This window comes from Mauremys mutica, chromosome 8, assembly GCF_020497125.1.
Source record: "Mauremys mutica isolate MM-2020 ecotype Southern chromosome 8, ASM2049712v1, whole genome shotgun sequence".
Taxonomy (NCBI): Eukaryota; Metazoa; Chordata; order Testudines; family Geoemydidae; genus Mauremys; species Mauremys mutica.
The window spans coordinates 8,497,927-8,523,037 of record NC_059079.1 but is presented as its reverse complement, the minus strand read 5'-3'; the positions used below and the strand labels follow the sequence as shown (position 1 = coordinate 8,523,037).

At 41.8% G+C, this 25,111-nt stretch overlaps 1 protein-coding gene across 8 annotated transcripts in view; it reads left to right on the top strand.

Annotated features, from left to right (window-relative positions):
- The window catches only part of AGBL4 (AGBL carboxypeptidase 4), a 1,358,157-nt gene that overhangs the window by 577,820 nt on the left and 755,226 nt on the right, over positions 1–25,111 (top strand). For all 8 annotated transcript variants that reach the window (XM_045028065.1, XM_045028068.1, XM_045028071.1 and 5 more), the window contains one exon: positions 13,186–13,402. In XM_045028065.1, the coding sequence (XP_044884000.1) occupies positions 13,186–13,402 (217 nt within the window). The remainder of the gene's footprint in view (positions 1–13,185; positions 13,403–25,111) is intronic.

Below are 25,111 nucleotides of genomic sequence, written 5' to 3'. Positions count from 1 at the left end.
AGTAATCTAAACACCCATGGAATTTGTCCAGTTCAAATTTTCAGAATTATTCTCAATCAGAGCCATGGAAGTTAGAAGTGGGAAAGGCATTCAAGGTCATCTGTTCTGTTCCTTTCTGCATGCTGGCTGCGTCCCAATTCCGTGCACCCTAAAATAGATCTCTCCTGTTTGCCTCTCTCAGCCTTCTGATCTGCCACCTCCCTGCTTCAGTTTCCACATGTCAGCTTCCCTTGTTCCCAGGTCCAACTGCTAAAACACCTTTCTCTTCTGGTTGGATGTTTACTCTTTCTTTCCTGTTGGCACCTTCTAGCTGTCTTCTGATCATCCAGTCTCCCGGCAGATATCAGGGGAGTCTTGCTCTTTAATGGCAGGGTTCTTGGGCATGGCTCCAACTTCTGCATGGCTAAAAAGCTAGGTGTGGAGAGAACAACATGCAGAGAAACTAGTGGCTTTCAGCTTTTCATGCACAGATAAGTCAGAGGCAGATTTAGCCCTTAGACATTTTGTGTGACAAGATACTCATACTGTATTTAGTTCTTTTATTTTTTTTCAAATAAGTCTTCATTATATTTATTCCTCTTTGAATTGCCTCTAGTTTATTTATATCCTCTTGGTGTCACAGTCTTCAGAATGGTAACCATGCTGCAGACTGAGTAAGATGGTCCTCCCTGATCCATGGTGTGATGCCTCTGTCCATGACTCTCAACAATTTCTATACGGCAACCCCCTTTTCCACCACTGGTACCCTACCACTTAGCAATATGGGATGGGTAAGATGGTTGTGACCTACCCCTCTGACACCTGTTTGTGATCCCCAGATTGAGAACCCTAACTGTAGATATAAAGCTCAGAACCACATTGGCATATTCTGGAAAACCTTTTTTTTTTTTTAATGATTACCTAGAGGATATCTTTAACTAGGAATAACTGTCTGGAACCCTCATGGTCAGTAGACAAAGCATACTTCAACAACCACAAAAGTCAGCACCATTCATTATTCCTGCAGTTTTAGACAGTTTTTATAAAATAAGTACAGTACTGGAGACTTATTGCTACTGTAGCTATGGAGGGAAGCCACTACCGCAAGGGCCAGGACAAACAAAGATGGAGGAAGGTATATCGGTTTGGTTGCAGTGGCAAGGAAATATTTGAGAAGGAGAAGATAAATTAAACCTGCTGCCTGTCCAGTGGAAAGGGTTATTGCACATGCTGGTGGTAAGGGATTTTGGAATGCCATTCGTGCCTGACAACTACCCTAAGATATTTGCTGTAGCATCTTTGCAAGACGAGGCCTATGGCAGGCTATGGCAAGCCTGGACCCCGCCTGACACACTGACACTGAGGATCAGTAAACAAGCTATGAAAAAGAAAAAAGACAAAAATGCTGTGCTGAGGTTTAGAGAATTTAAGCAACATGATGCAGGTTTGACACGAACTATCTGCATCATGGCCAGTTCTCACCTAACTCCAGTTCAAACCGTATCTTTTTCAGGAGTGAATAAGGATAGAAAATCTAATAGTTGCTCACAGTCAGAAGTAAAATGAGAACAGCAGCTCTGATTGTACCACAAAACCCATTGTGAAGTAAAGATTAGTAGAAATTGATTATCTCCTCTTTGGCACTGATCCTACAGTCCTGTGCAGTCAAAACTACCACTGAAGTCTGTAGCAAAGTCGGGTTCTTCGTTGAGTTCTTGCTGATTCCAGTCAGGTGTGTGCGAGTGCACATGTGCACTATAGCCGGGAGTTTTTTTTCTCCTAGCAGCATCCGTCGGGTCAGTCCGGGCGCCCCCTGGAGTCACACCTTCATGGTGCTCAATATAGAGCCCTGCCAACCTGCCACCCTCTCAGTTCCTTCTTACTGCCAGTGACGGTAGGCTGGAACTTCCCATAGTCCTTGCTTTAGCAAGCGTGTTCAACTCCAGTTCTTTGTATGTAGTTAGTTTATCTTAGTAGTTTTAGCTAGTAATTAGAGTTGTTGGGGGTCTCAACCCCACCTTTTGACTCCCCGGAGCTGTCTCTGAGATTTAGAAACTGTGTGGCCTGCATGAAGCACATGCCAAAGAGTGATCCATACTCCTCGTGCTGATGATGCCTAGGGGAGGGTCACTAAAAGGATCTCTGTAAGATCTGCCGCAAGTCCCATCCTAGAACTCTTACAGAAATGGAGCAGCAGCTTAAAGTGATCCTCCTGGAGGCAGCTCTACACCCCCATTCGGACCCAGGCTCAGGGGATCTGGCTCCTAACACTTCCTCGGCGACACGGAGCACCTCGGTACTATCATTGAGTTCGGTGCCGAGAAAGGACTCGTCCTGGGATGTTTGGCACTGGCATGGCACCTCCCGAGGCACAGCAGAGAGCACTCACCAGTGCCTCAGAAGAAAAAGAAGCTGGACAGTCAGTCACCTCCAGCTAAATCTAAATAAGTGAGACCCCAGGAGGGCCACAGCTCAAGATCCCCCATTAGGGCTGTGTGTCCAGGTCCCGCACATTCACCGGTCACTACGGACCAGCAGCTACCACTTCCTTTGATGCCAGAAGCTTTTGAAGCTGCTCGAGATCTTCTGCACCTTGTGGCACCATTCTTGCCCCCTAGGAGGAAGGAACCTCCTGTGCTGGCGGTCCCATCCCACCCCCAGGTTCAGTCAAGAGGGAAGCCGGCAATGATGTCTAGGCATTCCCCCTCTCCACATCCTTTGGCACCGGCCCACTCAGACAGAGAGCCTAGTTGCTTCCCAAGCTCTTGATGCTCGATGCATCGAAGCTTGGCACCTCTGTGGTCTTCAGCCTCGGAGACCTTGGAGTCAGACTCTGACTCCTGCCGCTCTCAGAGGAGTAGGAGCCGATGATCGAGGGCAAGGCGAGAGAGCTCCAGGCCCAGCCACCGCAGTGGCAGAATCCACCATACTGGCCATTCTGGACCCACTGGGCCTTTCACCAGAGCCAGGGAGGGATCCAAGGATATTGCTCCGCAGCGTCTTTGGTGGCCTTAGCCACATTCGTCCCACCATCAACCAGGCAGCGTGCCTTGGCGCCTACCTGCATGCCAACACCATCGACTGCGGCACCATCACCGGCACCAGCCTCAGCACCAGCGACTCTTTCGACCTCGGCACCGACAGCGATCTCGGCACCAACTCCCGCTCCAGTCCTGACAGCATTTTCAGCACTCTTGACAACCTCGGTACCAACAGTGGCGCAGACATCAGCCCCGCCATCATCTTCAGCTCAGCCAGCTGGGTTGGCACCGGCTCCACCGGCAGCACCATCAGTGTCTCCGGTTCCTATACCAATGCCGAGTTCGGTGATGACAGCCCCGGTGCTGATGGGCACTCCATCAGCACCAACATTCCCCTGAGATCCCCAAGAGTCGCGGGACCCCTTGGGAGCTGATGGCAGGGAGCAGCCGTTGCTTATAGGGGCTTCCTCCTCATCATCTCTGGATGAGGCATTGGCAGGCACAGCCGTAGTCCCGGCGCTTGAGAACAACTGGGTGCTACAAAAGTTGCTGCAAAGGGCTGCTCAGGGTCTGGGCATTAAGGCTGAGGAGGTGGTCGAGCAGGCTGATCCCATGGTGGATTTCCTCACCCCCTCAGGTCCTTCTCATATTGACTTGCCACTTATTAAGACTATTGTGGATACCACCAAGACCCTGTGGCAGACCCCAGCTTCCTTGCCACCCACTGCCAAACACAACGAGAGGCGTTATTTTGTGCAATCCAAGGTGTATGAACAGTTGTATTCCCACCCACCTCCCAACTCTCTTGTCGTGGACGCTGCTAATAAGCATGAGTGGCAGGGTTTCTAGGGGCCCTCCCCTAAAAACAGGGAGGCTAAGTGACTCGACCTTGTCAGAAGAAAGATAGGGGAGGGATAGCTCAGTGGTTTGAGCATTGGCCTGCTAAACGCAGGCATATGAGTTCAATCCTTGAGGAGCCATTTTGGGGTTTAGTTAGGGATTGATCCTGCTTTGAGCAGGGGGTTGGACTAGATGACCTCCTGAGGTCCTTTCCAACCCTGATATTCTGTGATCTATTCTACAGGGGGTCTGCAGCTCCATATTTTGAACCAGCAGGTACTCTTATAACACTGTGTGGCAATGGCCAAATTTACAAAGCTCCTCCCTTCAGACTCCCGAGCTGAGTTCTCAGCCTTGGTGGAGAAGAGGAAGCTAGTCTCAAGGGCTTCCCTCCAGGCCACGTTGGACAGTGCTGATGCTGCCACTAGGGTCAGGGCTACTGGGGTGGCCATGAGAAGGAGCTCCTGGTTCCAAGTCTCGAGGCTCCCTTATGAGGTCCAACAGACCATTCAGGACCTCCCATTTGAGGGTTTGACTCTTTTCTCTGAAAAGACAGACAAGAGGCTGCATAGCCTGAAAGATTCATGAGCCACACTCAGGTCTTTGGGCCGCAACCTCCTCTGAGGTTCTATCAGCAGAACCGCCAGGACAGTTCTCAGAGGAGGAACAGGAGTGGCAATAAAAAACAATACCCGTCCTTAGGTGAGAACTCTGGCCAACCCAAACCACCTTCCGGCCCCAAACCAGCTTTTTGAAGGTGCAGTTGAGGATGGCACACCAGAACAAAAACTGGATCTACCCCACCTTACTTTTCCTCCCGACTGTCCCCTTTCTACCATGCATAGTCCCATATCACTTCAGACTGCTGGATGCTCCGCACAGCAGAGAGGGGAAACTCCATCCAATTCTGTGCCCTTCCACCCTCCTTCTCCATCCCTTTCAGGGACCCTTCTCATGAGCAGCTCCTTATCCAGGAGGTGCAGTCACTCCTATCACTAGGCACAGTGGAGGAGGTTCCTCAGGAGCACAGGTGTGAGGGCATTTATTCCTGGTATTTCTTAATACCAAAAGTCAAAGGCTTCCTCAGGCCTATCTTAGACCTACGAGATCTCAACAAGTTTGTGAAGAAACTCAGGTTCCGTATGGTCTCTCTGGCCGCCATCATCCCCTCACTGGATTCAGCAAGTTAGACAGGTCCTCCTTGGCAGCAGAAAACTCTCTATGAGAGCCACATACCTTGCCACGTGGAAAAGATTTTCAGTCTGTTTGGCGCAGTACCATTTGTCCCCTATGCTAGCCTCAGTGCTGCTTATTCTTGACTACTTCCTCCATCTGAAGCAGCAGGGGCTTTTGTTGTCATCAATAAGAGTGGACTTAGATGCCATCATGGCCTTCCACCTGGGCACGGAAATCTGCTCTGTGTTTGCTAACCCCATGGTCAGCCGATTCTTAAAAGGGCTCGACAGGCTATACCCTAACATCCATCAACCTGTCCCTGCCTGGGACCTCAACCTGCTCCTTTCAAGGCTCATGGGACACCCCCCCTTTGAACCATTGGTGACATGCTTCCTGCTCTGCCTCTCTTACAAGGTGATGTTCCTGGTAGCGATAACCTCGGCCAGGAGGGTGTCTGAGCTCAGGGTCCTAACATCAGAGCCTCCCTACACCGTGTTCTGTCAGGACAAGGTTCAACTCCGGCCTCATCCTGCTTTCTTCCTGAAGGTTGTGTCGCAGTTTCACATCAACCAGGACATCTTTCTCCTGGTATTCTACCCTGGCATTTCACTGGCAGGGAGCAGAGACTCCACTCTCTGGATGTCCACAGGGTGCTAGCCTTTTACATCGAGAGAACGAAACCATTCAGAAAATTGATCCAGTTATTTGTGTTAGTGGCGGACAGAATGAAACGACTGCCTGTGTCGTCACAATGCATTTCATCATGGAGCGCATCCTGTATTCGTGAGTGCTATAACCTGGCGGGGGTTCCTGCACCTCCAATTACTGTGCACTCCACCAGGGCGCAGGCTTTATCAACAGCATTCCTGGCTCAGGTCCCCACTCAGGAAATCTGCAGAGTGGCGACGTGGTCCCCTATCCATACTTTCGCCATGCACTATGCAATTCCCCAGCAGGCCAGAGACGATGCAGCCTTCGGATGAGCAGTGCTCCAATCAGTGGAAGACTCTGACCCCACCTCCTGAACTTGGGCTTGTGAGTCACCTGATTGGCATTGACATGAACAATCACCCGAAGAAGAAAAAATGGTTACTCACCTTCTCGTAACCATTGCTATTTGAGATGCATTGTTCATGTCCATTCCAATACCCACCCTCCTACCCCTCTGTCGGAGTAACCGGCAAGAAGGAACTGAGGGCGTGGCAGGTCGGCAGGGCTCTATATTGAGTGCCATGAAGGCAAAACTCCCAGGGGCGCCCAGACTGACCTGATGGATGCTACTATGGGAAAAATCTTCTGGCTACCATGAACGTGGTGCGCACACACCTGGTTGGAATGGACATGAACAACGCATCTCAAATAGCAATGGTTACGAGCAGGCGAGTAACCATTTTTTTTTTTTGCCTGTACAAAGACTGCTGAGCTGGGTGTTTCACTCATCCAAGCATCTGTCTGTAGCTAGCTAGCACATACAAAACTCGTTACCTCTATCTTGGTGAATGGTAGCTAGATATGGCAGCAGAAGGGATTAGGAATACAGAGAGGTAACAACATATGGAGTAATTTTTTCTGTTTGCATTTTTGCCAGCAATATTAAGTAGCAAGTGATTAATTCTGCGTTACATCTCCTAATCCTGATCTGCTGTTAGAGAGTGGTTTTCTGAGTACTCCACACTGCTTCATTATACTTTCTACACAGCAGGCCCTTTCCTTAGCATTTCACATCCTTCTCATCAGTGATGTCTCCAACCAGACCCCTCTGACTGGACTTCGAGTAGTTACATTATTTGTATTTCCGTAGTGCCTAGAAGCCCTGGTCATAGACAAGGATTCCATTGAGGTAGGTGCTGTACAAACACAGAACAACAGAGGGTCCTTATTGTCATTTTTCACTGATTCCCCTCACCAGTGAATTTTTTTGAGTTGAAGGGATGATTTTTCCAAAGTGGCTTCCTACAGTTTTTCTGAAAAATGTGCCCATGCACATGTTTGCAGTGCAAAGTAGATAATTGCATGCACAGAGTTTGTGGGTACAATTTAGGTGACCACTTTAGAAAATCTGACCCCAGTATTAAGCTATCAAGCTTTCTAAAGTACGTAAATTTATCCTGGAATGTGTTTCCTGCCCTTTTTATGGTGGTGTTTGTCCCCTAGACCAGTCCTGGTCTAGGGGACCAGTCCTCCTCCCACTGACTTAAATAGAGCAGGACTGGGCCTTGTAAGAAGCCTGCCCTGCCAAAAGGTTTTATTATACCAGTGAAATATTTACAGTTTTCCAGATTCATTACAAGCATTTTAAATGAAGGAATCCTCCAAAAATCAAATTAATCTTTTCTCTGTTCACTGTATATTGTAATAAATCTGAAAAAAAATATTCCTTTTCCCTCTTTCCCTTGAAGTTGTAAAGAATACGAACCATTAACAAGTAATCTTTGCAAAGTTCATTTAATTATTTCAATTACCAAGCACTCCTCATAGAGTTCATTTAATTCTTTCAATTAATGCATTAACCCTTGGAAGCTGTGTGCTTTGTGATATACTGAGACTGTAGACTTTCCAATCTTAAGAAACCCATTGATGTACATGCAACTTTGATTTTCCTACTCAGTGAGAAGAAACCAGATACTTGTCGAGGTAGAAGACCTTGAGTTGCACAGCTGGGTTGTTAAGGATGAGGAATCTATTTAGTGGCCATTCTAATTAATGTTAGCAAGTACAAATGCAAGATTGTTATTTCTCAGTATCTGAAACTGCCTGAGTCAGCTGTGCCAAAACAGATTCTGCTTTCTGCAAAGAGCACTTAACTCCACTTGTAACACCCACTATTGCTACATGAATCAAGTGTAGAGTCCTGTGCAGTGAAAATCCTAGGAATTTATGCTGTCACCTTAAATTTGGAATTTTGAAGATGGCAGCTCTAGTTGACAACAGTAATAAGTGAAGAGAAAAATAATGCTTCAGATTAAAAGAAAAATCGAACCGTAAGAACCTCCATTTGAAAGGGCTGACTCCCAAAAGGAAAAAAAAGTTTTTAGTGGATGACTAACTTGTTCATATTTTCTCCAACATTGTAGAACTCTTTAATTAATAGATTGGAGTCAAGTTGTCAGATTTAGATTTGGATGTCTAAAATTTGAGGGATGCTCAGATCTGGAGTTTGGGATTGGTCCATTGAAAGGCTGACATCATTTGCAAAATTAAGGTCTGGATTTGGGTTTGGACTTCAAACACCACAAAAGTTTGTAGGTATTTGGCTTTAAGGTTTTGACTCAGGCCCATCTTTTGCAATGGCCTAAAAGAACCTGCAGTTCAGTGATTTAGTAAACTTACATCTCTATTGCTGCACACTGATGGCAGCTGGAAATGATCACCACAGTGTGTCACCACTGCTAACACTACTTTGCAAGCATACTCATTTAATCGCTTATCTACAAGTAATATCACTTATTATTTTCCATCCATTAGTCTTTTACAGCACCTATCACTTTTTGTTTTTCCTCCAAAGATCATCATCATTTCTTTGCTGTCTGCTGATGGTGATAGATTTGGCCAATCCTGAAGATGGTGGCAATTGTTTAATTTGTGTCTGAGTGCCATATTAAAAATAGGCCAAATAGAGTTTAGGTTGCTCTTTAAAGCCATTGGGAGTTTTGTCTGGGTAAGAACATAAGAACATAAGAAAGGCCGTACCGGGTCAGACCAAAGGTCCATCTAGCCCAGTATCTGTCTACTGACAGTGGCCAACGCCAGGTGCCCCAGAGGGAGTGAAACTAACAGGCAATGATCAAGTGATCTCTCTCCTGCCATCCATCTCCATCCTCTGACGAACAGAGGCTAGGGACACCATTCTTACCCATCCTAGCTAATAGCCATTTATGGACTTAGCCACCAAGAATTTATCCAGTCCCCTTTTAAACATTGTTATAGTTCTAGCCTTCACAACCTCCTCAGGTAAGGAGTTCCACAAGTTGACTGTGCGCTGCGTGAAGAAGAACTTCCTTTTATTTGTTTTAAACCTGCTGCCTATTAATTTCATTTGGTGACCCCTAGTTCTTGTATTATGGGAATAAGTAAATAACTTTTCCTTATCCACTTTCTCAACATCACCCATGATTTTATATACTGCTATCATATCCCCCCTTAGTCTTCTCTTTTCCAAGCTGAAGAGTCCTAGCCTCTTTAATCTTTCCTCATATGGGACCCTCTCCAAACCCCTAATCATTTTAGTTGCCCTTTTCTGAACCTTTTCTAGTGCTAGAATAGATTTACTCCCATGTTAGGAAAAACCTCAAAAGTAATGATTATTATTTATTGTTTGCATTGTGACTGCACCTATGAGCCCCACCATGGACCAGGAGCCCATTTGCTCTGGATGCTACCAGGGGCGGCTCTAGCTTTTTTGCCACCCCAAGCACGGCAGGCAGGCTGCCTTCGGTGGCGCGCCTGCGGGAGGACCCCGGTCTTGCAGATTCGGCTGCATGCCTGCGGGAGGTCCGCCAGTCCCGCTGTTTCGGCATACCCGCTGACGAATTGCTGCCTAATCCGCAGGACCGGCGGACCTTCTGCAGGCAAGCCGCCAAAGGCTGCCTGACTGCTGCCCTCGCAGGGACCGGCAGGGCACCCCCTGAGGCTTGCCGCCCCAGGCATGTGCTTGGAGTGCTGGTGCCTGGAGTCGCTGCTGGATGCTACATAAACACAGAATTTAGATACTTGCTTCCCATCATAAGAGATGGGGAGAATTCCTGGCTCACACTGAAGTCAATGGGATTTTTGCCACCCAATCCCCTTGATGGTTTTGAAAATCTCATCATACTGTACTCTATAAACACAGTGTTGATATGTGTCTGTATTCTGGGGAACAATGTGTCAATCATACCCCATCCTTACCTAGAGTAGCAAATGAGTACAAGGATTAGAGGTAGTGGTTTGCTAGGGCAGGAAGTGAATGCACTCAAAAACTTGGACCCTTGAGCATTGCCTTGGAATGCCCTTCTCTAGCTGCAGCACTTCTCCTAGGATTATGAGGAGAGCCAGAAGTGGAATGGAAAGCTTTCTGTCTGCACTCCCCAATCACCTGGATGATTTTGGCATGTAACTTTGCAAACTCAGCAGCCCAAATTTGTTTCAAAACAGGTAAAATATTAAACCCTGTTTCTGTAATACATTTCTAAAAACAAACTGAAAATAAGTTTCCTGGAAGATGCTACGTGCTGCAGCTGTGCTTGGAATTCATGGGGTTTTCCTTTAAATAACCATTCTGAAGTGATGAGATTCAGGCACTTGTGTATCCATAAATGTGCCCTGTTAATTGGTGTTCACTGCTTGGAAATGCAGAATGACAAATAAAAGTATCAAGGTTCTTCCATAACTTTGCTGTCCTAGTGCTAACCATGAAATGACTGCATTGTGACCTACAGTATAGGAAGTCGGTGCATTTCTGCAGATCCGTGATAAGATATTTTTCTCTACTCAGAAATGCAGTTAAACTCTGCATTCTGAATCTGTCCCCGCCAGGCCCTGGATGCATTAGTATTCCACTGGCAGCTGCCTGTAGGTAGGAATATTGTTTTTGTCCATAACCAGAGGGAACAATCAGACTAAGCCGTTCCCCGACTATAAACCAGCCACAGTAATTGGGTTTAATTTTAATTTTTGTAATAGCTTTAAATTAATAGGAGCAGCTGCTGCCACAGTGTGTGGGTGTCCTTTTCCAGAAGGCATAGAACAAAAAAGGGAAAGAGTAAACAATAGTGTGTCTAGGACACAAAGGTTAATTCAAGAACTGAGCAATGTCTTTTCGTTATCAAAAACTCAGTTGGTGATATCTAGCACTGTGTCTCTTTTCTTTTTCTTTCTATCTTTTTTTCTTTTCTTTTTAAATTCCAAGATAAGATCTGAATCTGATTAGGCTCCTGTATGTAAAGATGTGTTGTTGGTATCTAAACACTGACTCTCTTTCTCCATATGACTCACAAATAGATTAACAGTGACAAAGTGGTGGGAGAGATAAGAATAGATTAGCAGTGACAGGAGTACTATTATAATTATTTTTGGAAGATAGTGCCCAAACTCTTAATTCAAACCATTTCTGCCCTGAGAGGGTGAATTTAAACCTAGGAATTGAGGATGGTTTCTACTGCTGTGTCAGACACCAGATAGTGAAATGTCAATACCAGATGTCCTAGACATCGAGATTAGCCATAATAGCCAAATGCAGCCATAAAACGGTGTGTCAAAGTGGATAATAAAACAGATGCTTAGCTTCTATAATGAAGGGGAAAGGGAATGAAATATCAAAAGTGTATTTCATACATTAACAAAAGTTATCTTTAACTTGCTTCAAAGTACAAAATTATGGAACCATTCGTCATTTAAACATTAACTATCAGCAGATGAATTTCAATTAGCATTACCCTTTCTGGAATTCTGAATTTCCCCATCGGTCCCATTTTACATGCAGTTATTATTGCATAAAGTAAGGCCTGCCCTTTGTTATTTCCCCCTCTGCTAATTTGGAAACAAATAAAGTTCAACAACTCAGCAACATACCGTTTAAACTTGCATTACGGTTTGAGAACTGGGAGCTAGAATACATTTACCCACTGCCACATCATCTGCTTGATTTGAGAGCAAATGAGGGATGTCCTATAGCACTCCAGAGTAAGAGTGAGTGATAGAAATATGTTAAGATACTCGATGAACCTATTAGGTGAAGGTACTTTATGCAGACGGCTGGTGACAATGTTTCCCCCAATGGTACTTCTAAAAAAAAATTGAAAAGTATTTTTGTGTCCTTCACATATGTGGCCTTAAAAATCATTTCCACTTTGTTAGGATAAATCGTCAGCAGTAAGTAAAGGTCTTAGAAAACCACAACTACTGAAGGAAACCTTCAAAACTATCTGTGTTCAAGAACCACAGCAATAAGAGGGGCAAATAATTTTTATTTCAACTCTAAATAACTGCATCACTGTCTATTGTATTTATCCAACAGCATCTCAATTCCTTTATTGTTCTCTTTGTAGCTCCTGAGTTTTGCTGATCATACTCCTTAATGGCTGTCAATTGGCAAGCATGTGCACAATGAGAGGGTTTTGTTCTCCATTTCTTATTAGCAATGAAAGGCCAAAATTGATGCTCTGCAGTAGTCTAGTTTCTCAGAAAGGACACATTACCATTGCTACGTCTGTAAATCATATTATGTTTTCCGTCACCATGATCCTGGTTTAGCTGAGATCAGCTATGACCATTAGATGAGACCTGTTTATAATACTATATAATTGAATTAGTTGGAGTCTGCAGGACTACAGTGTGCTGTTGCCAAACATGACTGGTAAATTAGTTGCATTAAATTGCAGGAACATGGTATAACTAGAGAATCTGACTGTCTAGATGCAGGCAGAAAACCTGTATCCAACACTCAGAGAGGATGTGAAGAGAGACATTGAACAGCATCTGTCCATATAAAGGGTCTTTGCTCATATCTCTGAAGTACTTCACAACACAAATGTGAAATAAGAGAATCATATTTAATTTGGATGGTTGTGAAAGACATCTGACAAGACTAGATATTGGCATTCATCATCCCTTAAATTGATACAGGTATTGACATAGTCATGTAAGCATTTCCGCTATAGTGAGTCATTATATTGTATTTGCATGTTTAATATGCCCAGCACCATAGTAACTGGGTGCCATATGCATTTAGCCTGGGATTTCCAAAGGATACAGTAATTCTAGACTAAACTCCCATCCCTCTCTCTTTCTAAATCAGGACCAGGTGGCTGTTTCAGAAGAGAGAATTTCTGGGGTCGTTCTACAACCTCATTAAACAAGAGGTTTTTGTTTCTCAAGAACTGATTTTTCCTGATACTTGTGCTATGTTTCTATATATCTCCTCACCATTAAACTGGATTGCAATACAGAATCTTCCCTAAGTTCCATGTATGTCTTGTCAAGACACTGTTGCATTAAATATGCCTAACCCCGACCTGAAAAGAGACGCCTCCAGGCACAGACTCATTCCATATAGTCCAATAATGTCCTTGAAAGGTTTGTCATCCAGTTACCAACCTCTGAACCATTGAGGCTCCCAGTTGGTTCACTTAATTAGTTCTACCTAGAATATGAATTTCAGTTAGTTTTATTGTAAGGTTTGAATTTATCAAGATTCTTATGTCCACACATTTGTATGTGTTTTGTTTTTTAGGCAAAGGCTGCCACCTAAAAATGTATATTACTATCGCTGTCCAGACCACAGAAAGAACTATGTGATGTCATTTGCTTTCTGCTTTGACCGGGAGGATGACATTTTCCAATTTGCCTATTGCTATCCGTACACATATACTCGGCTCCGACACTATCTCGACAACTTACAAAGGAGGAACATGGACTACTTTTACAGAGAATTGCTGGGACTCAGTGTGGTAAGTAATAAGCATGTTTGCCAACTAGCATGCTTCATTATGGATGTCTGCCCTTAAATACTTATACAGTATAATTCATCATCCTTGCTAAAGTACATATGCACGTATTTGTTTTACTGCTATCAATGACACATGAGGCAGCTTACTTGCATGGTGAAATATAGACAAATGGTAATTTAATTTCATATAAAATATCTCTTCTGCAACATGTAGTGCAACACTAAGATTACCATGTAGGACCAGTTCACCTCCAAAGATATTAAATGGGAAAACTGAAACAGCTTTACAAGGGAAGTTTGATACTTGGCATCCTGTCTTGTATTTCTGTGAGATTTCTTCAGAATGGGGTTATAGCCTTTACTACCATATGCAAAAAGAAAAGTGGGTAGATAGCTTACCCCTAAAAATGGTTGAATATTTTGGTGGCTCATGTAAAATGGGTTTAGCTGTTTTAGTCCCACCTCTAATGTCCACCTCAAAAATAAAATGTCACCACAGTTGGTTCTAACTGACACACTTCTTATCAAAGAATAAAATGAGGCTGGAGACTAAGCCTATTCTTTCTCCCCAAGAGATGGTCCTTCCTGGTCAGGCTTGAATCTGAGGATTGTGGGAAAAGCTTGAACTTCTACTCACCTTGATGTAACTTTTCTGTGAATGAAAGTATTGCCAAACCCAGACATTCCAGAATCCTGACTCAGGGGTGGTCTACACTACTACAGTAAATCAATCTAACTTATGCAACTTCAGTTACATGACGTAGTTAGATCCACTTACCACAGTGGCTACACCACACTGTGTTGACAGGAAAGTGTCTCCCATCAACATCCTTTACGCTTCTCGGGGAGGTGGAGGACACAAATTCATGGGAGAATGCTCTGCCATCGATTTAGCATGTCTTCACCAGACCCGCTAAATCAAACTCGCTGCATCTAATGTGTAGACAAACCCTCAGGCCCCAACATAATAAGATTGGCTTAAAAATCATGAGTGTTTTTAAAAATCATAAATGTTGGTTCTTTTTTATTTGCCTTGGTTTCTGAGTCTTTAGGGTGCACTTGCTTCACAAGCTTTTCTCCACAACCATAAAGGCTAGAAACTTTTTTTCTTTTTTCTGTCTTTTTGTTTTTTATGAGAGCTGAAATTCTTATGCAATCTCCAGCAGATGGAGTTTTATAGAAAAAATCTACAAAATATCATAAGATTCGTAACAAAATTGTGAGACTTAGAAACACTGGGATAAATAGAGGACTTCATTCACTAGGCCTGTCTGGTTCCCTTTACTAGCACCAAATTTATATAAAAATGAAATAAAATAGGAAATTAAGAAAAGAATTAACAAAGAGGCCCACCATTTAAAACCTTTTTATTGGTGAAGCAAATTCTTCATTAAGAGAAGCCCAGTACACATCCCTGGCTGATACTAATCACCCCAATTAGGAGGCCCAACAATTACATGGGGAAGGTGAAAATAGTTAAAAGGAAAACATAAAATCCAAAGGGAGTTGGGAGTAGGAAACTTAATCATTTTGATTTTGTGGGGTTTAATTATTAATATCAGAGGACACAACTGTCATTAATTGTAACGTAAAACTGGTTTTTGTTAACTTTCACTCTCTGTGAAAATAGAGAATAAAACGGTCACATTTGCATGTTCATCAAAACCACGATTAACTGATTAAAACATTGAGATATGAGGCATTTGTCTTTTATCTGCATTTTGACAGACAGATGTAGTCTTTAAATCTTGTTAACACTGCATTACCTGTCGCCACTAAATATTATTTTTCATATTTCAGAAAATTAAACATGCCATTCAAAATATGGCATGGAATTTATCTGTGTGTAACTCCAGATTTTATATCTAAATGTACACACATAGTATGTTTTCCAGAACTTGATATAACAACATTTTGCAGCTCACCATGACGATCTGTATAAAAAGCTTTGGAATCCAGCTCACGATGTTATCTTTGTACAAAACATTGCAATCGTAATGGATTTCTGGCTTTTCTCCACATAAGAACATCCTAGAGCAGCTTGGATACTTAATGGTTTTGCAGGGCTTGAATAGGCAATTTCTGTAAGTTCACTTAAATATTTAATGTAGTGTTTTGTTGCTTAGCATATGACTTTAAAACAGGATTTTTGGGGGGGGGGGGCTCTGTACCATGCTGCATGAAAACAGAAGTTGACTGTACTTGAGAGGATCAAATGGCACACGGGATGGTTTTAGAAATCAAGGGTGAGATCCTCAACCCCACTCTGCCTCTTTTATGTGTCATAAAGGGGCCCTAAAAGTGCTGGGTCCAGCTGTGGGGTTGGTTGCAGCAGGACTGCTGAGCTTCTGAGCAGCCCTGTGGCCCATGGGGCTGCTTAGGGAGGCTGCTGTAATTTAGACAGGCCCTCAGGGTTGTCTGTTTTCTGTTGGGGTGTGGGGAGTCTCTCCAGCCTTAGACTGGGAGGGCACAAAGGTGATTTGGAGCTACCTTAGTTAGCTCCCCTAGGCTATGAGTTCTGTACTGTGCCTTTAAGAGGGGCAGAACAGAATTTCACCATGGATCTTTTCTGTAGGATAATAGTGAAATTCAAGTCTCACGAAGCCATATTTAGGCTATTGTTTCTAAAGACTTTTTGAGCCACTCATTTCGCTGCATTTAGTGTTTTCAAAGTAATCTAATTTCATATTTTCCTCTATGAAAAGATACTCTGCCTCAGTTAACACCTTAAATACTTTCAACAATTCTATGAAACTTGAAAGTGAAACATCAATATGGGACATTTAACTGTCATCAGATCACAGAATGGCAAAAAGGAACAGAGCCAAAAGGCAACAATTCCTATTGCTAACGTGAATGGATAACTTAGTGGTTCTGTTCTGACCTTTAATATTTATGCGCTTTACTTCAGAGAGCTATCAAACATTCTAGATGTGCCACATGATCTTGAAAATAGTCTGTCCTACAAGCTTGGTAACATGGTGTCCTGGGTACCATTTATCTTGCTATTTTCATTCCGACATCACTGGCTTCAAATAACTTTAGACTGTATAAATACTGTCCAAACAGATAACACATGTAAAAGTTGATTTTTTTTTTTAGATTGTGCCTTTATTTATATTGCACAGTAAGTTTTTGTCATACTGGAATATATTATACAACATTGAACAACATAATACAGTGAAAGATGATTTCTATATGTGTTTGAAAATATAAACAAACACAAACTATGTAAATGTATAGATATATTGTATGATGTTCGTATAGCTCCAGGTATGTCTAGTCATACATAATATTTCACAGTGGCCAGTTTTAAAGTGGATAATGTTCAAAGTTGGTAATCTAAACTATCTGTATATAGTGCAAGACTCTTGGCTTTTCAGTATACTCAGACCCCCACCAATCATTGCACTGATCACTCATTCTAAATTAAATGAGCTCAGTCAGCTTGGCGCAGCTCGTATGGTCCACTTTACAAATCACCACTCACTTGGCAGTATTTTCATTATTCACTCAAAAAAGAGCCAAGATTAATTGGACACAGACACTTCCTCTCACCGCATTAGGCAGTAGTGCTTCCAAATTATACTTGAGGTGCATTGTGACTGCACATACAAACCGCAAGCCTCAAAGGAACTTGCTCAGTACACAGAGACTGGAATATGGAATTGTGTTAAATTAAATATTAAACATACATATTTTAAAACAAGAAGGCAATATGTCTGATGTGGAGCTGTGTAAGTGAGCCACCACCTCTTAAAAGAGACATGTGATGCAGACTAAAATAGACCAGAACACGGATGCTGGGGGCTTGATTCTGATCCCACACTGGTTTGGTGTTGGTCTCTTTGTTTCACTGGAGTTACTTCTGATTTACACCAGTGTAAATGAGATCAGAATCAGGCCTTGGACTTGTGAAACTACTTACCAGATGTTACATTGCTGTCTCGCTGATCAAATATCCTTTGTTCATTGTACAAATGGCTGGGTACACCAGTAAAAATAGCTAATGAGTTGTATGGATATTCCCTCACCCATTTTAACTGATCAGTTATGACTGGTTTAAGGCATGAAACAAAGAAAATAGTCAATTTTTCAAAGGTTAAATTTTCCATTTCTATGTTCAGTGTTAGGTTATGCAATAACAGTCATCTATAATAAAGCTATACTCTTCTTCTTTGAAAAAATGGAAGCTACAGGTCTCTGTGTGATGAGGAACCATACTTTTTAAATGATATTGGTGTCAGATTTTGTAGTTTCCAATGGATCTAACTGCAACTAGGTTAAAATGTCATCTAAATGCATTTTGTGACAGTTTACTCAGTGTGACAACATCCACAGAAACAACAGTAACGAAAAGTAAACCCAACTTACTAATTTTTCTAGGAAGTAGGGGTGTTCCTACATATATGTTAGGGGCACATTCACTTTATTCATCTGTATATGTGTTTACTCACACATAAATAGCAGCTACTGCTGCTATTTCCCTAGCATTGATAATATAAACACCATTCCAAAACCAAATGCCAACTTTAAACTCTGCTATAGCTATTTCTCTGCCAGATTGGATATCAGCATGAGCAGAGTTGGACCTGAAAATAACAAATATCAGAAATAATATTTTCTTCCTTTTCTTTAATGGAGTTATACTGTAAATATATATTTTTAGTTTAGTAGGTTTCCAGGTGTTTTTGTGTGTTACCAGAGGAAAACAATATTGAGCCATATTATGTCATTAGTTTTTAGTAAGACTTCCCAACAGGGATGCTGGAACAATTTTCATAGTGGAGGTGCTGAGAGCCATTGAACCAAACTGTAAACCCTGTATATAATGGAAACCACTTCAAGCCAGGGGGTGCTCCAGCACCCTTAGTTCCAGCACCTTTGCATCCCAATTTGAATTAGTGAGTTCTGCTTTAAAATTTATGGCACATTATGGTCCATTCTTATTACCATCAAAATTATCACCTGTCAGTGCAATGTTCTAATCTAATGGTTACAAATAATAAAACTTGGCACTGGACACTTAAAAGTTTGTTCTTTGTGGCAGCACCCACAATGTGCTATGCTCTTTCCAGATGTGCAAACTGAAATGCTCACAAACTAAGATCAGAGACGCTTTTGTTGTATGGCAAACTGTATTACCATTCAGAGGGGTAGCCGTGTTAGTCTGGATCTGTAAAAGCAGCAAAGAGTCTTGTGGCACCTTATAAACAAACAGACGTTTTGGAGCATGAGCTTTCGTGGGTGAATACATGTATATGCATCCGACGAAGTGGGTATTCACCCATGAAAGCTCATGCTCCAAAATGTCTGTTAGTCTATAAGGTGCCACAAGACTCTTTGCTGTATTACCATTGTGGTCTGCCTTTTGTGGTTCTGATAGACACAGTTATAAAGATTTCATAATGCAGAAATTGCATAATCATGATAAAAAGAAAGGGCTTTAGGTCACCAGCAACATCTAGTTTTATGAAAAATGTAAACATAACTCTAAACATTGCTTTGTAATGAATATCGCCTGTGTCTATCACATACGTAAGCTCTCAATTCCTGAGTGCTAGAAATAGCATTAGTTTATATAGGAAACTCACTCCAAGAGTATACTCCATTCTTAGAGGAACAGATCATAAATCAGAAAAAACAATTAAAATCTTCAGTCAGCTTTGCAGCTCACTTGTGACATCAACTCTTGTCCATCCAAAAAACATTTAAAAATAAAAAGACAGTGGTTGGAACTTCAGAAGAAAGGAACTTTGAGCTTAATGACTCTGTTGGGATGAGAAAACAGAATCAGCTGCAGATTGTTATGATCCATTTTATAGAAGGAAAACCTGCTGCAGGGAATAGTGATAAATGAACTGTGTGCTATGTTGTTTACTGTCAACCTATACAAGCCATTTTCATATAATCCTATTAAAATAACCAGTCTGTGATGCCATATCTACATTAGCGTGAAGATTGTTAACTACATCTTTCTGTCACTTAATATTTACGTAACTGCACTCAAGGACATAAGAACAGAATGAGATTTTTAAGGAATGTGTAACGGCAGCAAACCAGTGCAATATCCTAGATTGAATTGATACTGCTTTCACTTTCATTTCCAGAAGCTTTGTTTTCCGTCTTTTGTAGCAGAGCATTAAACAATAATTACTTTGTTGACAGTGCTATTGACCATACTTGCAAAGATGGGGGAGGGGCCCTGTAATGCTATCTGGAGTGATTAGCTCCATTTGCCCAGTAGCACTTTACTGCTTCAACTCTGCTGGGATTTTGGCAGTGTTTGAATTGGTTTATGTTTGGCTCTCCTGGATGGTGACTGTATAAAGCTAGTGCAAAGCTATATTTTTTATTTTATTTTGTAATCTCTGATTACTGACCCAGAAGATGGTGATCCTGGCATACTTTAGCTGCAAGGCTGTGGTTTGGGATTGAAGGCTTGTCTAAAAAATTTAAAGTCTGCTTGTACCAGAGGATTGGATATACTGCACACACAGGGAGGTTATTCACTTATTTAGCTTTGTACTCACTACATAAAAGTATGCCTATCTGATCGTCTGAGCACCTTTGACAAGCTCTTATCCGCAGAGTTCATATATAAAGAGCTAGATCCTACAAGGTGCTGGGCACGCTGGACCTGATCCAGCAAAGCGCTTGAGCACATGCTTAACTTTTAAGCATGTGAATGGTCCCATGGACATCAGTGGTACTACTCATCTGCTAAAAGTAAAGCATGTACTGAAGTACTTTGAGAGATCAGGGCCAGAGTACTCAGCATCTTGCAGGCTCAACACAAAGAAATTCTGGCAATTACCAACTGATAGCACCACACTGGGGCACCGTGAATATAGCAAAAATGCAATAAACCCCACCTACCAAACTGCCATCACAGTCCCCAACAAACCCATCTCCCAACACCCTGCAGGCCAAGGCGGAAAGTTAGGCATTGCAAAGTGCCTTGAAGGAAAATGGATTTCGGCTGTCTGGGCTATGTGTTGGATTCTCGGTTGCTTTTAAGATGTTAGTTTTGTTCTATAAAGCCTAAATGCCACAGTATTGCCTATCCAAAACCATGTCTACACTACAAAATTATGTCAATCTACCTTATGTCGGCATACAGCCACCACAGTTATTAAGTCTCTTGTGTGTGTACACTTGGTTCCTTGTGTCAGCGGTACACATCCTCACCAGGGGTGCTTGTACTGTCAGTGTGGGGCTTTGGGGGATGGCTCCTGAAAACTGGTAACAGTCAGTGTAAGCAACGCAGTATCTACAATGACAATGCGTCAACCTAATAACATGAGCAATGACTCTATGCTGCTCGGGGGTGGGATGCAGTTACTAAATCAGTGTAAAAACGCATTTTCATCGGCCGGAGACTAATTTATGTGAAGATGCAAGTCAACATAACTTTGTGGTGTAGACCGGGCCTAAGAATTTGCTTCTTCCCATGGAATATTGCCATAACTGAGGTTAACAGAGGCAACTGAGCTACAGACTTACTGCTATAGAAGAGAGGGGGTGGCGGGCAGAGCGTTGACGGCTCATGGCATCAGCTGTTTCTAACCAAATTTACTCCTTACAGTGTGGAAGTAAATCAAATCTGCAACCAAGTAGAAGCAACTTCGTTTAACTGTGCAACACCATAATAGATTCACTGGTAGACATTTTATGGATGTTGTGGTGCAAGGGAAGAACCATTTATTTGCCTCCCTAATAACCATGCTATAATTATATTTTAAAATTCCTTGTCATATGAATCAGATTTGAGCTAAGATTTCTTCCCCATATGCTCAAGTCATCTTCCCTCTTGCTTCAGCTGACACAGGTCTACTATGAACCAAGATGGCCATAGGCTTATGAAGCAGAAGCCAACAAAGAGGATGGCTTGAGACCAGTTTTGAGGATGAAAGAGTTTTATAATATTCCACCAAACCACTGATAGAGTGGTCATTCAGAGCAACAATATTCTTCCTAACAGACCTGCTCTGGTTCCAACCGCTTCTGAGGGCATATCATCAAAATAAGTCTCTCATCTTGTTAGAAGAGGTGAGACCCAACTTAAAATTTTAAGGAAGTAAAGGTAAGTCCATGACAATATTTGATTTCAAGTTTCCCCACATCCACTACCATCTTGAATACTAGATCCAGAGTTTGTCCAGCTATGAGTTGAACAACCTTCCAGGGTTTTCTCCTGGGGCTTATTCTATGGGCTTAAAAATAGCAGAATGGACGTTATGAGAAACTCACTGGGTCTCAGAGCCCAAGCTCCAGCCCCAGCATGAATGTCCATATTTCTATTTTTAGTCCGTAATGCAACCCCAAGTCAACTGACCTGGGCTCTGAGACTTGCTGCTGCGAGGTATTTTGTTTTGTAGTTATTTGCAGTGTAAACATACCCACTGTATTCTACTGACTGTAGTACATCCCCGCTATGCCAATCTTTCTTTGTTTTTTGCTACACTGTGTATCCAGCCAGAAAACGTCACTGAAATGGGTCCTGAAGCATCATCCAACCAGTTCTCAGGGATGTATGCAAAGCCAGGAACCTCACCTTTAAGCAAGTCATACATTGTTGTTACCTTATTGGCTACCAACTTTGCATTAATAAACAGGGAGATGAGAATTCCATATCCTTGGACACCTTTTCTTCCAAGAGAATGTTAGAGTTATGTGGGAATCCTTGTCCATAGTAGAGAATAAAGGAGAGTATTTTTCTTCAAAATTACAAGCAGTGAAAACTTAAACTGAAGGTACTAAAATGATGGCATCAGGGTAGGATCCAATCTTTACATGCTTTACTAAGTGCATGACTAAAAATGAATTTTGTTCTCTAACACATCAATAATTGTTCAGCCTTCATTTAGTGGGGACTGATTAGTGCTGAGAAATAAAACCCTCGTATGGGGTGTATGTGTATATATAAAATTATGATTTTTACAATGTTGGCACAAATATTGTAACCAGATAAATCTTAGGATTATAATGTATGTAAAGTGTGTGTGTTGGGGGTGGGGGGAGGGAAAGAGGTAGATTCGCAGTAGTTAAATCACTTATAAACTTAACAATTTGGTAAAATTGACTTTTGTTTCCCTCTAATTCTGCATTATTGGCTGTAAACTCATTCCTTTGGACTGTCTGCAGATTCTTGGTGAGTGGAAAGAGAAACAGAACAGTGTCATCAGATATAACTTAGTGGTATAGAACTAGAACAGCAAATTTTACTTTTAAAGGGGAGGTTCCCTGCTGTGGTGCCCTTATCACCTTTCTGTGGGGAAGTCTTTGGGGTTAGTGAGTCTCTGCTCAGGCAATGCCATATCGGTAGAGATCCGTATGCAGGATCTGGGAGAAGAAGAAAATCCTATCACAGGATGGATTCTGACACTCATCTGTGTGCATGAAGGGTTAGATTAGCCCACAGTATGAGTGCCCAGGATATGGGTGAGTGAGAACTGCAGAATTTCTCGCAGTATTATTTACTGAATGCTCTGTGTTTCTCGATGCAGTGCAAACATACAAGGGAACACAGCTTGCTTACAGTCTAAATGAGATGTAGGCAATACAGTTCAGACATATCTGGATTGAGGCCCATTCTGGAAGGTGTGAGCACTTAAAGAAATTTCCTTTTCTGCTTTGTCGCTGAAAGCCTTAGTGAAAGAAATGTGTCTTAAGTAGAGATTTGAATGGAGAGGGACATCATTTGGCACACACATGGCTGATGTCAGTATTTCTGAAAAAACAGTTCTAGTGAAATGTATTTTATATTTCAGCATCATAGTAGTTAACTAGAAAAGACCGATTCAGATCAAGTCAATTTCCTGAAAATACAAAGTATTGTACAAGGGTCTAATATTGGTTCTAAATATTGAAAGCAAAACATTACTTTTGGAATTTTAAAAATATAACAGCATATAATAAACATCTGAGTTTACAAGTTTTACTTGTTTACAAGTGACAATAGCTACTTAACTGAAAAAAATTAAAAAATGTAATGTGTCGTTTAAATGCTTTTTTAGGAGAGCCTACTTAAAATAGATCTTAAATGGAAAATCAGTCATATGGCCGCATGGAAAGAGCTTCATCCCCCCTTTCATGTTTTCAAACAGCAGTTCAGCACCATACTGTGGCAACAGAGAACAATCTGAGAAAAGTGAACATAGATTGAAAAGGTTTTGGTTACAATTTGACATTTTCAAAGAAAAAAGCAGCCCTAGGCCCAAAGTCAAAAGTTTGCACTAGAATACCTTAGACTTGTGAAAACAATTTTATAGAGAAAGTATTTATTGTCCTTTTTTTTTAATAATCTAAAAGCGTGTAACTTGCAGGAGAACATAACATCATGATAATCCTCGTTATTAAGTCTCCTGTTTTCATAAATATACACAAAAGCAAAATAATTTTCATAAACAAGTTGTTCCTATTTTTAAAATGATTTGTGTTTCCTATTCATTGCATCCTAATGTGGTACGTACATGGTTCTTTGTTTAGTTAAGTTTAAAGCAGAGTATTAGTTGCTGAGAATTCAATAGAATTTATTTACGTTTTTATGTAGTACATTTTTAATATTACATAAATTCCTTTTCTTTTTGACTTCCTGAATTAAAGTGGATTATAATAATGCATTAATATACATCATGGCTGTTTAAATCAGTTTTTTTAGTTCATTAAGTAACATTTGCACGCAGTTAAGGATTTTTCAACTGAGATGGACAGAATTAAAATATTAATGAGTCTTGTTCACATTGATGTAAGCTGCACAGTTTTCCAATGCAACCTCCCCTCAATTTTATAATTAAAAAAACCCCAAACATGTAGAACTTTCATCTGACAGTCAGATTGCTGTATAAATATCAGTTAAGTCTCATAACACTCTTTTCATGTAGGTAATATCATTGTCCCCATTTTCCAGAGAGGAAAACTGATGCACAAAGCAGTTGGGTCACCCAGTAAGTCTGTGACTGAGACTTTGAGCCTGAGGCTATGATCTTTTCCATACGGGTGGACCCTGGTGTATGCATGGAGTCTCATTGCAGGATTGGAGCCTTTCAACCCCAACTCCTTATTCCCATTCCTAATATTTTACTATTGCAGCCAGTGCAACCTATTTGCCTTCTTTTTTGAGGGAGCCAGCTAGTATTTTATGACATAATATTTCAGTTCATAATGTCAATGAGCTGACTGTAAGGAGGAAGATATAGGCCAGAATTTTAAAAAAGACTCAGCACTCATAGTTTAGCTCCTAGTTACGCACTGAAAGGAAATTGAGCTCTTTGGAAAATCTGGTCCCCGTTGTGTTACTGAGCATTTGAAAATCTGGCCCATAGTGTTGAAGAAAATATTTAGAAATGGAATATTCTTTTTTGCATAGTTCCCATAATGTAAGAGCTCTTCCCCTCACCCCCCTACCCCATCCCGCATTTGAAGAGTGAGCAATAAGTTATTAGGTCTGATGGGAAATGTACAGGAACATCAGAGATGACTGATTAGGGGCATTTTAGACATTAACGTCTGAAGACTGAAACAGAGGATGGAAGTACTCTGCTAATAAAGCAGGAGCATGTTGGCACTGCAGAGAGGTACGTCAAGCTGTCTGCCAGGAACAAGAATTGAAGTGAATCCAGAATGTGAATATTTTGAAATCTCAAAGGTAATAATTGCAGCAAGAGTGGTGCTGGAAATCCCACTGGAAAATGGCAGAGATGGTAGT